A 14,411-nucleotide genomic window follows, 5' to 3' on the forward strand; every position below is an offset into this window, starting at 1 on the left:
TACATATCCCGCTCCCCTAGCCCCACAAAAATAATTCTTAAGATTTTGTCTTAAAGCAACTATGGTATAAATAAGTATTTTCATTCTTCCCTTTAAAAAAAATCTCACATTAAAAAATATACCATCAGCTAACCTCTTGTAATACAGGGGTAAACCCATAACAAAAAAGGTCCATGGTCTTGTGGTAAAAGTCACTATATTCTATGGTGCTTTGGAAAACTAGCAAAGAAATTTCCAACTGATTAACTTGATGAAAGGTTAAATGATAAAACTTTAGCTGCTGATGTGTATAATATGGATGACTAATAAGAACCTGCTGTATAAAAAAATATATAAAATTCAAAAATTCAAAAAAAAAAAAAAAGTCCAAGATGGTACCTGTTAAAACTATGCTATGGTCGCACCTTTGAACTCGGCTCCCCTCCTCAAAAAAAAAAACCCAAAAAACTTTAGCTGCTGAAAAGATAACAATTCAAATTTAACAAGCATATGATGACCAAGTTCTGAATCTTAGCAGGCTCCTGCTAAGCTCATTCAATAATTCTAATTTACACAGTAGTCAACAGAAAGAAGAAATACAATTTGGTTGTTATTGATCTAGATTTTCCCACTACTCTATTGCCTGGGAAGCCATACATACATCAGGCCTTGGCTTTCTGCTCCAGCAATATGGATGAGGAAAATAAACAAGCTGTTTTCACTCTCAGGTGACAATTTCCAAACTTGATGTGGCAGCAATTAACTGACAAGTAGAACACAATATAAGGAGTCAGAAGGGAGACTCAGAAAGCAGGGTTGTGAAAGAGTATTATTTATTAGAAAGAATAACAAAGTATTTATTCTGGAGCCCAAAATACCAAGCTTACATACTTGAGAATTCCTGCTCACAATTCTGAGATTTTTAGAAAATTAAAGTTTAGTAAATAAAGGTCTATTGAAAAATACTGGAAAAATATGAAATTCAGGTAACATGAGTGACCCTATGCATTTTGGAGAAACAGTGATTCCACCAAGCACAGCACTGAAGATACATTTTCTCCTAAAAAAGGCAAGCATATAGTAGCAATACTGTATATGTATGCAAATAACAGCAATATTCTTCCATCAAAAGCGAATAAACTTTATAAATGATAACATATACATCAATCACTCTATGCACAATAAGTACATTTTTGGAGTCAAAAAACTCTAAAGTGTAACCAACTCTAGATCTTCTGTTAATGCACTCTGGGGAGAGCATGAATAAATGAAGCTGATTTATTCATTTGACAAAGATTTTGAGCACATACTGTATGCCAGGCATTGTTAGGCAGTGCAGTTATGAACACAAGAGACATGTTTTCTGCGGTGTGAGGCCTATTGTTTAATGGAAGAAACTGACCATAAGCTTTTACAATATATCAATAGCATGATAAATGCTGATAGGGGAAATACAGGGTTCTCTGAAAGCACGTGAAGTACCAAAACTGGATTTAAAAGAGTCAGAGAAGTTTTCCCCGGGGACGCGATGTCTAAATTGAGGCGTTACAGTTGTGGATATGTTGGTCAGTTTGGTAGGGAGGAGTTGAAGAAAGAAGGTTAAGTATGCACAGAGTCATGGAAGGCAGAAACACATCACTCAACTGAAAACAAAATCAGTATAGTGAATCTTGGAAAGAGAAAGTGGAAGTATAGAGAGGTGAGGTATGTAAGAACCAGTTCATGAAGGACCTTGTAAAACATATTAAGGAGTGAGGATTTTATCATAATGGTAACAGGAAGCCATTGAAGAGATTTAGGCCAAGGAGATTAGAGTCACATTTTAGAAAGATTATTCTGATTATAAAGTGGAAAAACGAAGGCAGGAGACCAATGAGGATTCTGAGATAGCAATCTATGGATGGTGGTATGGACTAAGTGATACTGGGAATGGAGAGAAGTGGAAAGATTAAAGATATTTTTAGGAAGTAAAAGAGCAGGGCTTGGTGACTGGTTACAATGTGGGCAGTGTAGGAGGGGATTTTGTCATTTGCTGAGACTGGAAACATAGGAAGAAGAAAAAATTTGGGAGAAGGATGCTGAGTTCCTTTTTGGACATATTAAATTTGGGGTACTAAGGGATAAGCAAGTACAAATGTTGGGCAAGCAACTGAATGTATGAATCTTATATTCTGTATGGAACTCTCTGAACTGGAGATGTAGACTGGAGAGCTGTTAGTATGAAATGGTAACTGAAACCACGGGAGTGGTGATATTGCCCAGGGCAAGGTGTGGGGTGATGAGAGAACAGTCAAAACACCAAAAATTAAGGGTTGGGCAGAGAAATAGGACTTACAAAATACACTAAGTCCAGCAATAATCCTGAAGCCATAATTTGTACATTAGTTTATGTTCTCCTTGGTCAAGTCCAGTACTAGAAGTCCTAATAGGTATGAAAGTCTTATTTGATTTTTTTCCTCTTCTTTGACCTTGTAAAGCCATTAATTTGCAATGAAAACATTTAAAATAAAGTGAAATCAATAAACTTTTATAAAATAACTCAACATAATCACAAACCAAACAAACAGTCCTTTATTGCTCAATACCTAGCTTTGATTATTTTGAGGTTAATACTTTACAACAGACCTTTACTTATGTTGTAATTTGCCCTCCATCAGTTCTGTAACTGTTTCTTATTTCCTGATCATCTGGATAGTCTTTAATGGATTTGCAGATTAGTGATAGCCCGGAGAGATTTTCTCTGATCAAAACGTGATTAAACAGAGATATATGTTGGTCAGAAGACACCATGGTCCATAGTTCCCACATGGAAAAGATTCAAATACAGTTTTGAATGGGTCCATGGGATTTCCCTTAATATGCTTCCTTCGTATTTGTAGGAGTAGAAATGGAAATGTGGCCTCTAGAGTGGCTAATCAGTGATGTGCTGGTATATGTTTAACAACTGGCTTGCCAGGAAAAAAGAGCCCTGATTTGTTGTGTTTGCCAATTTTTATAGTGTAAATACTGCCCCCATACTCAATGACAAGCTACCAACTTGATGTCACTAAAGGCAGAGTAGGGATAAAATGTATGCAGTTGGCTCTTGCAAGCCAGTGCAAGCTGGCTCCAGCACACTACTGGACCAAGAATGATCTGACTGGTGCCTAGGAATGGAAGAATACCTTGTACATGACAGCTTAACATATGAGACAACTGAATTCTACAAAACAGAGTTTTTCCCTTAATGAAAATTGATTTATTCATCTATAGTCAGTTTACTTGTAGGTCTTGACCGTTTCCCTTTGAATTGAGGGCTGGTGGTATGAGTGATATATACACTAATAATCTAGTAATGCAGCCCTGTAACTTCTATCTCTTTATTCATAGCAGTACTAGTTTCTAAAACTGGCTCGTATCTGAGATTGAAATGATTGAGAATCATTTTTTCTCCTCCCCCGCACTTTTTTTTGGCCGCACTGCGCGGCATGTGGGATCGAACCTGGGCCCCCTGCAGTGGAAGCACAGAGTCTTAAACCACTGGACCACCAGGGAAGTCCCTGAGAACTATTTTTGAACAAATTCCTTATACCAGTGGTCCCCAACCTTTTTGGCGCCAGAGACCGGTTTTGTGGAAGCCAATTCTTCCACGGACAGGGTGAGGCGGGCGGCAATGGTTCAGGCGGTAATGTGAGCGATGGTTCAGGCAGTAAGTAGTGCGTCGCGGCAGAGGAAGCTTTGCTCACTCGCCCGCTGCTCACCTCCTGCTGTTCCTAACAGGCCCCCGACTGTACCGGTCTGTGGCCCATGGGTTGGGGACCCCTGCCTTATATCATGAAGCAAAGAAATGACCAGTTTCTTTTCATTTCAAGATATCAGTGTAATTTGCGTTCTATTATATTTCATAAGGGAAAATATTTTATTTCCATCAAATGAGCAAAGTTTGTTTTTTCCCTATAAAAGCAAATAATTTGATGGTATACTGCTCTAATAATATATGCAAAAAGAATAGCAGCAAAATATCTCATTTCTTTATAGAATTTAATATATACTCTATTAACAGCAGTGTGCAGATGCATAGTATTTGACAGTATACTAAATAATTACAATTAAAACTTACTTTTAAAATATTTTCAATATTAGGCACTGGTGGAACCAGAGCTTTTATTATGCATACTATATCTTTTTACATTCCAAAAGGAAATTAAAATTCTTAGTAGTATTAGAAAAGAATACACTTTTTAATATTAAATGCAGATATACAAAATCTCATGACTTCTATTAAAAACCTCTCAATTCTACTGGACACAAATAAAGACACCTTTTCAAATAACTCGCACTTATGCCAGGTTCTATAAAATATTCTATAAAAATATTACAAATCCAATAAAAACACAATGATATAGTACAAAGTCTTTTTTTTAAGTCAAACTTTAAAAGTTCTGTATTTATACAAATGCACAATACTTTTTAGTGCCCTCTGACTGGTACTGTTGGTTCAGGATGATCTAATTTTAGAAATCTAAATTGAACATTTTCATCATTTTTCTGCTTCGGAATGGAAGACACTGAGAACTTATAGAATAAATTTTAAAACTAGGATTGGATAAAAACTTTATAAAGTAGAATAGTAAACACATTACACACTTTAGTTATTGCCCTGCCAAAGATAAAAATGCTCCATTGTTCCATTTTTCCTCTATTTAACTTAAATTTCTAGATAATTATCTTAACTACCTATCCTTTGTCTACATAGAAAGTCTTTCAGATGAAAGTGTAAAGATTTTAGATTCTCTAACAAAATCCAGAATATCAGTAAGCCATTTTCATTTTCTAAGTATATTGAAAGAAATGCTTATTTCAATATAAAACCCCAAAGTGCTGAATTAAGACACATTAATAACATGCCTGGCCAATTACTGTCTTGGCTTTAGCCTTAGAGGAATATTATACAATTGGCTGCTGAGTTCCAAATTTAAGCATTTGTTTTTATACTGTAATACTGTACTTTCTAATACAGGTATCAAAGAAAATGAGATGATTTTTTTTTTTTTTTAAAAAGGAATAGTAAAGAATTTCAGCCATAATACAAATCAATTTGGGGGGAAAAATATCCATGTCAAGATAGGAAATAGATTTTTAAAATCTTAGAATAATTGCTATAAAAGAACTATAAAATATAAATTTCTGAAAAAAATACACTGAAAATGTCTCTCTAGGAAAAAAATACACAACTGGTTAGATACAAGAAAATATTCATTACCATGGGGTACAGCCAACTATGAACCTGGCTTATGAGACTTTAAAAATTCACAAAAAGTAATTAGCACCAAAACTGTCTAAAACTTCAAATGACATACTGAAGTCATTCGAAGCCCAAGTATAACATTATAAAAAAGTTACATTTAACTTGGGAAGTTTCTCCAGCAATAATAAATATATTTCTTTTCAATCTTTAGAAAATGTGCTAGCTTTACTGATTTTCATCAAAATATTAAGGTAGTATATAGAAGTTATCATTTACATTGGTTTGGGCTAAGCAGGGACAATGGAAATTCAAATTATTTCCCAGATAATATGGGTTTATTTGGTGGGGGTAGGTGGGGATCAGTTCTCCAATTACAACTTATTTTTAGCTCCTTGTTTCATCCTTTTTCTTCTAAAATGTTTTAGAACATTTAGAAGAGTGAACAGGGGAACATCCCCTGCTCACTTTTTGGTGTTATTCAAGATTTGGCATGGGAATAGGAGTGTTTAAAAGTGGGCACAGATCACAGTAGTTAAGAGTTATGAATAAGCTACAAAATATATATTCAACCCTGTTATAATCGAGTTGAGTTTAATTTTATAACAACATCAACTTATAAATTTAATTACAAAACAGCACACAATTTGAAACAAGGCAAAATTTTCAGCCTTTATGCGGTGAAATACATAACTTCACTAATTACATATATGGCTGCCAAATGTCAGTAGTTCATTCGGCCATATTTTACTGTTGCACATAAATAATGACAAGGCAAAGAATAGCAACTAGTCCAAGGGCTGGTAGGCCAAGGAACCACAGCATAAGCCAAAAGAAAATGACTATTACTGGTTCTACAATTTGTTCTCCAAAATACATCCTTGTGAAGCCCATGTCGATGAGGCTTTTGTTCAGTTCACCAAAAAGTGTTCCCATCTTTTTGTAGTCATCTCCAACAGGCTCGCCAGTGGCGTTTTGTGATTCTTCAATATCCTTAAAAAAACAGAACAAGACAAAACAAAACATAAACATAAAATGAGAAATAGGTGAAGGTCTTTAAGAATAATGACTATCTCATAGTTCTTCTTTATCTTCCAAAGTATGTACTGGGCATACTTCTGATAATCATTCAATAACACTTAGGAATGTTCCTTTTGATTGTCATAAAAAACAACTGTGTCTGTGCCCACCTTTCAAGTATATGAAAAGCACTGATTTATTGATTTGTGTGGACTCAGCATTGACTGGACACTCAACTACTAGAACACTGATTTACAAGATGAAGGAAGTAGCTGATTCATTTCCATTCATTTTCTAGTTGCCTGGAATTGCACAAAGACAACTTCTTTTTTTTTAATTTATTTATTTATATTTATTTATTTATATTTATTTTTGGCTGTGTTGGGTCTTCGTTTCTGTGCGAGGGCTTTCTCTAGTTGCGGCGAGCGGGGGCCACTCTTTATCGCGGTGCGTGGGCCTCTCACTGTCGCGGCCTCTCTTGTTGTGGAGCACAAGCTCCAGACGTGCAGGCTCAGTAGTTGTGGCTCATGGGCCTAGTTGCTCCGCAGCATGTGGGATCTTCCCAGACCAGGGCTCGAACCCGTGTCCCCTGCATTGGCAGACAGATTCTCAACCGCTGCGCCACCAGGGAAGCCCAAGACAACTTCTTAAATGAAAAATCATGTTTGTATTTCTCTTATCAATGACCGTGATTTCAGAACAACCTTTTTCTACCAATATCCTGTTTTGAGGCAGGCTCTGGATTGCTCTGTCCTGGTAAATAAGCCTTTTTTTTAGTCCATTCCTTTGACACTAAGACTTTAAGGAACCCAGCCTCAGCTGACTGGAGCAGGGCTTACTGCTACTATTGAGCCATCCTCAGCTATTACGGCTGTGATCTTTCAGTTTTAGCTGGGGAGCTAAGAAGACTTCAGTGTAGGTCCTTGCGTAGTTTCCTGTCCAAATTCTATAGATGTCCTAAATGTTTCTTATTAATCTCATCAGGAGAAACATATAGTTTCCAAATAGGAATCATTTTGTAAAATAAGCCCAAAAGTCTACCTAGATATCAGTCGCCTAGAAAATGTCCATCTGTACCCAATTATAGATACCAAAAATTAAGTACTATTTCTATTACCTTTCAGTCTGATTACAATTATGGTCTTTATGCCAGTTAACTAAGCTACTATCTCTCAGCTTCAACCCCACCCTTTGGAATTCTGGAAACAATCTGTCTCCCTGTTAGGCTCTGCCAATAGAGGAACTAGAGAGACATTGCACAGCTGGAGGAGGAAGGGATTTGCTCTTTCCTTGTTTGCCTCTCATGGGTTTCTTGATCCTGTCAGTCTCTAGTGATAGTTCACTCTGGCAGTAGTAGGTCCTTCCGGTAGCAGCCGCTGATCTCAATTTAGTGGCTTCCCAACACTTGCAGAACCAATCTCAATGTGCCTTCTTGAGACACCAGATCAAACTCGTGGGTTCCTTTTCCTCAGATATCTGGTTCCCAAGGCCTATGGTGTCTCTCCTTTGAGCTCAGAAACACCAGCACCAGGTGAGCAGTGATCGGTTCTTGGAGGTCTGAGTTTCAGCTGCGTGGGATGGGGCCTTCCCCAGTCTTCTCAGTTTTAGTATTCTACCTCTTTTCTTTACTCCCTCAGGCCCAGGAGTGGTCGCTGCTTCCTGCTGTTACTATCTGTGGCCCTACTTTAGTGCAGTGGTTTTTAAAATTTAGCATAAGTTATGATCCCTTGGAGGGCTTTTAAAGCATGGATTGCTGGCCCACTGCCAGGGTTTCTGATTTAGTAAGCCATGAGTGGGGCTTGGAGTCTGAGAATTTGTACTTCTAGCAAGTTTCCAGGGGATGATTATGATGCTGTCTTTTTACCATCTTTTGAATATCACTGCCTTAATGTTTTTGCCTTTTCTATTCTTCAATGCCTACTTAACAATTCTTTATATTAGATTATCTTTGTTAAAATAATTGGTAGAGTTTCCCTCTCTTCACTAGCCCCTAATGCAGTCACAAAAGAAAAACTGTCATGTAGATGACATAGTTGTAATTATAATTTATTAAACCTCATTTCTTTTAGGAGTGATGATTCAAATCAGTAATTATTCATTGAACATATACTTGCTCATAGTAGGTGCAAGGTAGAAAATTACTCATGTGTAAAAAGAAGACTTTGGGTATAGGGTTTCACATAATAACAGGTAAGTATTAAATGCCATTAATTTTGCTGTCTATGCCAAAAAAGGTTAATTAGCTTAACTTGAGGCACTCTTCAAACACATGAATCAAACTTAGATTCCTTTAGTAGAAAACAAAGCTTAATCATTTCAGTAATCAATACGTAAATAACTAAAAATATTTTTTCATTTAAAAAATGCCTTATTTTCTGTTCTACATATACAGTTTAAGGAAAGAGAGTGAAAAAATCTAATTTTATTTGCAATAGTCAGAAAAAATGATTTTCAGTATGATTTTAAGGTGGTGTTTTCCCATATAACAGTAATTTGTGTAGCACACAGTGTCATTGGTGTTGTGGAAAAATGAGACTCAAAGGGGCATCACTGTTAAGTCTATATTTTAAGTTTAAGCCAGAATTATTTTTGAGTTAACAAGTACATATAATTTAATAAATTACTTTTGGATTTCCATTTCTACCAAAAAAAGAGAAAAACCGAATGTTGTAGAGATATCTGGAGAGTTCAAATCTAGTCTCCCAACACTTCAACTGAATGACCTTGACCAAGTTACTTCATTTTCCTGAGCTTCAGTTTTCTAATCCATAAAATGGGATTTATATGAACCCCTTTTGATACTGATAATACGCTCTTGAATTATAATTTATTTGTTAATCTCTCCTTATTTTTTGTATTTTAACTTCTAAATTATTTTTTCCTTCACTGATGTGCTGTAATCAATTTTATGTTCCTCAGCTTCTCATACTTTTCTATGTGTTCCATGATAATATACTATATTAAAAAAGAAAAACAAAAATCTTGTTCTTGCCTGAGATTAAGGCTTTCTTTTCTTTAGGATAGAACTTGAACAGTTCTTGATTTAGTTTGTAATTCTTCTGGTCTCTCAACTCTCTCTTCTACTCCAGTGTCTAGCATTGCTGGTATCATTTTTGGCCTCTTTTTTTCATTTTTTTTATTAAAGTTTTTTTTCTTTTTTACCACCTCTAATTTCTTTTAATCTATGCACTTATTGTACTTTGGGGTTTTCTGTTGTTACTGAAGCTTTTTAAGACTTTTTCAGTATTTTTGTGGTTTTAGTACAAAGCAAGTACCCTAATCTGAAACGGTTCTTTCTGAAGATTTCTTTGAATTCTTTTACAAACTGTTTGTGGGTTTTTCAGGGGAAGAAGTAGGTGTTGCAATGCTTAGTTAACTCCTAGAGGCCAGGTGGGGAGGCAGCAGTTAATCATATCATCTCAGATCCTGGGAGCAGCTGGCGGGACTGAGAAGGGAAGTAGAAGGCCCAATAAGGACTGGCCTAGGCGTGCTGTGGCAGCCTGCCACTTCTTTTTTTAATATGAAAAATTTCAAACACACAAAATTAGAGAAAATAGTACAATGAACCCCTAAATACCTATCAACCAGATTAAATAATTACTAAAAATTTGCCACTTTACCAAAGCACTTCTTAATCTGGGCAATCTAAAGGAGAGGAAAAAAGTAAAGTCACTAGAAGAATGCCTAAAAGCGGCATATGTTCACAAATGAAGTTCTGTGGAAACATCAAAGATATCCAGCAATGAACTGGATGGGGGTTTGAATAATCCTAGAGGAAAGACACTTAAAAACATGGAAAAGAAAATAGGCAGCATTCTTAAATCACTGGCATTACAGTTAATCTCATTACAGTATTTTCTGTATCAGTAAATATTTGTTGAATAGATGGAGAGAATTTATCATGTGTCTGGCAAGCATTAAAGCAATATCTTGATAGGTTTTCTACCTGCTCCACTTTCTGCCAAACAAAAGATGGTCCTATTTTTCCAAAGTATTATTTATTATAGTAATCTCAAAACAATGTATCAATTTTTATGGAATTAGCAGTCTTTTTTTGTTGTGGATATTAATAAGCATCCATTCACTCTTTCCTCTTTCCTATTAGAACCTTAATCCAGTCTGCATTCTTTATGTGAGGAAAATCCCATCTACAGCTTCAGAGGTGATAGGTCTAAGAGTAATCCCCTTCCCTTTACTAGAAGCTGGCTTTTGGAAAGGCCGTGTGATCTACTTTGGAATGATGACTTTTGTGGGTTTTCTGGGAAAATTCTTCCTAGCTCTTCTGATACAACTTTGGAAAGTGATCCTTCTTCTATTTCTCCACATATAGACCTTAAGTAGAGAGAATTTACTGTATTTGTATTAATTTTCTATTGGTGCCATACAAAATTACTACAAATTTAGTGGCTTAAAACAACACAAATGTATCACTTTATAGTTCTGTAGGTTAGAAGTTATGTCAGCAGGACTGTGTTTCTTTCTGAAGGCTCTAGGAGAGAATCCATTTCTCTACCTTTTCTAGCTGCTAGAGGGTGTCCATATTGCTTGGCTCCTGGTCCCCTTCCTCTGTCTTCAAAGCCAGCAATGTTGCAGCTCTCAGACCATCCTTCTGTAGTTAACTTTTCCCTCTGACCACGGCAGGGGAAGGTTCTCTGCTTTTAAGGACCCATGTGATTAGGTCTAGTCCAGTTAGATAATCCAGGATCATTTCCCCATCTCAAAGTCCTTAAATTTGATCACATCTACAAAAATCTCTTTTGCCAGGTAAGGTATCATATTCATAGGTACTAAGGATTAAGATGTGGACATCTTTGGGGAGGGTGGGGAGAAACCATTATTCTGTGCACCACAATATTTAATTTTAAAATTATTTCTTTATATATCTATTTCTCACTATCTTTGATAGGGAAGGCCAAGTCATTAAAGGCAAGAACCATATCTTATAGTTCTAACGTGAGTACCTAGTATAGTGCATTGTGCCTGGCCCATTGTAGGCTCATAATAAATATTTGTTGAATAAACAATAGAAATATTCTATAATAACATATCAGGTAAAAAAAAACTACTCGAAAAATAAAAACAAACTTTACATGTAACATAAAGTATTTTAGTTTCCCATGAGTACAGTTGTGAATTTGTTCAAATATTTATAAATAAGTTCTAGATTTAGATTATAAGATATGGGAGCTGTTAGCTAAAATTCACATGCTCAATTCAATTCCTAAACCACTGTATTTTAAGAGCAGAGGCTAATATGAACGGATGAGTTCTTGAGTCCTTGACTCACTCTCAGGTATGTGTAATTTTCAGAGCAATAGTAGTGGTGGTACTATTGTTAACGGTATAGTAGAACAGCTAACACTCAGTGCTTACTATGTGGCAGGCACTGTGTTGTGCATGCATTCTCTTGTTTAGTCTTTCCAACAGGCTGTGAGGGAGGCACTATTATTTTCCCCATTTGCAGATAAGGAAACTAAGTTTCAGGGGAGTTAAATGTCTGGCCATTGACTTATACTTAGTAACTGAAGGAGCTATGATATGAACTCAGACATTCTTACTCCAGAGACAACACCATTAATCCCTATGTTATACTCCCTCCAGTTATTATTATATTATTAATAGCTAGCAGCTGTGTAATGCTGCAGAGAGAAATATTGATCTCTGAAAAAAGACAAGCTATGTAAGCACATTTTCATTTTTCATAGAAAGAGTACACTTAACATAGTGAAATCAACATCAGTATCTTTTTTGCATTACATCTTTTTTCAGTTTACACTTGAAGGTGAGTTTATGAAGCACAAAACTTGCTCAAATTTTAATTTTCATCTTATATAAAAATTTAAACAAGGTAAAGCTATTTGCAGCAGTTTAGCAAATTTTTCATAGCCCTTTCAGTATTGACTAGAATTCAGATCCAAATGTGAGAAAAAAAAAGACTCCAAGCAAGAATGAGGAGATAGGCTTGGCCGAGTTGCAATAAGGCAAAAATCCAACCAACCAACCAAACACACACACACAAACACTTCACACATAAAATACACCAATGCAAAAATGCAGATGGCATTTCCCCCCTGTTCTAACATTAGTCACTTTGTGTCTTTGTCAAATTTTATTCTTTGTATGTGAGGTCCCAATGGAGAAATATTTGTCAAATGTACAGTTTCCTTCATGATCATATGATAGTACTGACTACGACATGCACATTAAAAAGTGTTCTCGGGCTTCCCTGGTTGCGCAGTGATTGAGAATCTGCCTGCCAATGCAGGGGACACGGGTTCGAGCCCTGGTCTGGGAAGATCCCACATGCCGCAGAGCGACTAGGCCCGTGAGCAACAATTGCTGAGCCTGCGCGTCTGTCTGGAGCCTGTGCTCCGCAACAAGAGAGGCCGCGATAGTGAGAGGCCCGCGCACCGCGATGAAGAGTGGCCCCCGCTTGCCGCAACTGGAGAAAGCCCTCACACAGAAACGAAGACCCAACACAGCCATAAATAAATAAATAAATAAATAAAAAAGTGTTCTCACCAAAATAGTGATATTATTTTTGTCCATGATTAATGACATAGGGGTGTTATAATTGATTGAAAATCCTTCTTTAAAAATATGCAAAATTAGTGATGAGAATTAAAGGTGGGGACTTCCCTGGCAGTGCAGTGGTTAAGAATCCGCCTGCCAAGGCAGGGGACACGGGTTCCATCCCTGGTTCAGGAAGATCCCACCGGCCGCAGAGCAACTAAGCCGATGTGCCACAACTACTGAGCCTGCGCTCTAGGGCCCGCAAGCCACGACTACTGAGCCCTCGTGCCACAATCACTGAAGCCTGCGTGCCTAGAGCCTGTGCTCCGCAACAAGAGAAGCCACTGCAATGAGAAGCCGGCGCACCGAAACAAAGAGTAGCCCCCGCTCGCTGCAACTAGAGAAAGCCCGCGTGCAGCAACGAAGACTCAACACAGCCAAAAATAAATTAAAAATAAATAAATAAATTTATTTAAAAAAAAGAAATTAAAGGTGAACCCTTAAATAATCATAGGATTATTAAGAGCAAAGGATCCTTAAAAATAATTTAAACAAAGCCTCTTACTTCAGAAACAAGAAATAAGAGGTTAAGTCACACAGCTTATTGACAAAAAACACAGGCTTTGGAAGCAAGGTGGACAGATTCAAATCTTTCTCTGTCACGTATACGAGGCAAATTACTTAACTGCTGACCCTCAGTTTCCCCAGGTATAAAAGGAGCATATTAATATCTACCTCATAGAGTTGTGATAATAAAATGAGGAAGCAGATAAAAAGCTTTTAGAATAGATACAACAATCATTCAATATATGGTAACTAATATTATTACTACAGTTTTGGTAGAATTTATGTCTTGTGATTTTTACTTCTATCCTCTTTCTATTGTAACATGCTGCCTGAGATAATTAATACCTTATGATCACCTTTCTTGTGATAATTAAATTCAGTTGTATTTTTCTTCAAGTGTTATGACAATTTAATTATATAGAAGTTGACGTGGGATGTTTTCTATGGCACATCCTTACCTATGGAACAATCTGTGCACATTAGTATGGCAGAGCCTGCTTATTTACTTTAAGAAGAGTACAAGCTACATTCTATAAACAGGCTTTCACTGAGTGGGTGACAATTTAAGATTCACTTTCAGCTGTTTTCCCGAGTGCCGTATTGGAAGTCTGCTGTTTTTGCCTGATTTTTATGCTACTTTCTTCCGCAGGTATCACCTTGATTTAACTTTGGGAAAACCCTCCCCCGCCCACTCTTGGTCCATGTGTTTTGGTTGAATGTGTGCCCATTCCCCAGTTTCAGGCCTGGACAATCAGAACATTTCATTTCCTTGGGCATATGATTAGTTAAGGAATGAGCATGTGACCCAAGACAGGCCAATGAAAGCTCTACCTGAGACTTTTGCTGCAACTACTGAAAAAGTGACATGTTTTCCCCCCACTAATATTGGTTAGCTGGCAAAATGAAGGGCATCTTATTGGGTTGGCCAAAAAGTTCATTTGGTTTTAAGTAAAAATAAAAGACACATTTTTCATTTTCACCAAAAACTTTATTGAACAACATATTCATTAACCGAACTTTTTGGCCAACCCAATATTACAATGAGGAGAAAGCTTGCTATGAATGAAGCTAATATAAAGTAAAGCCAAGAAATGACATAGTTGATGTT

At 36.6% G+C, this 14,411-nt stretch overlaps 1 protein-coding gene across 1 annotated transcript in view; it reads right to left on the reverse strand.

Annotated features, from left to right (window-relative positions):
- Positions 1–5,932: 5,932 nt before the first annotated feature.
- Positions 5,933–14,411, reverse strand: part of FAM241A (family with sequence similarity 241 member A) — a 41,880-nt gene continuing 33,401 nt past the window's right edge. Inside the window, exon 2 of the mRNA XM_061191147.1 lies at positions 5,933–6,196. Coding sequence (XP_061047130.1) covers positions 5,951–6,196 — 246 coding nt within the window. The 3' untranslated portion in view covers positions 5,933–5,950. The remainder of the gene's footprint in view (positions 6,197–14,411) is intronic.

Source organism: Eubalaena glacialis, chromosome 5 (assembly GCF_028564815.1).
Source record: "Eubalaena glacialis isolate mEubGla1 chromosome 5, mEubGla1.1.hap2.+ XY, whole genome shotgun sequence".
Taxonomy (NCBI): domain Eukaryota; kingdom Metazoa; phylum Chordata; class Mammalia; order Artiodactyla; family Balaenidae; genus Eubalaena; species Eubalaena glacialis.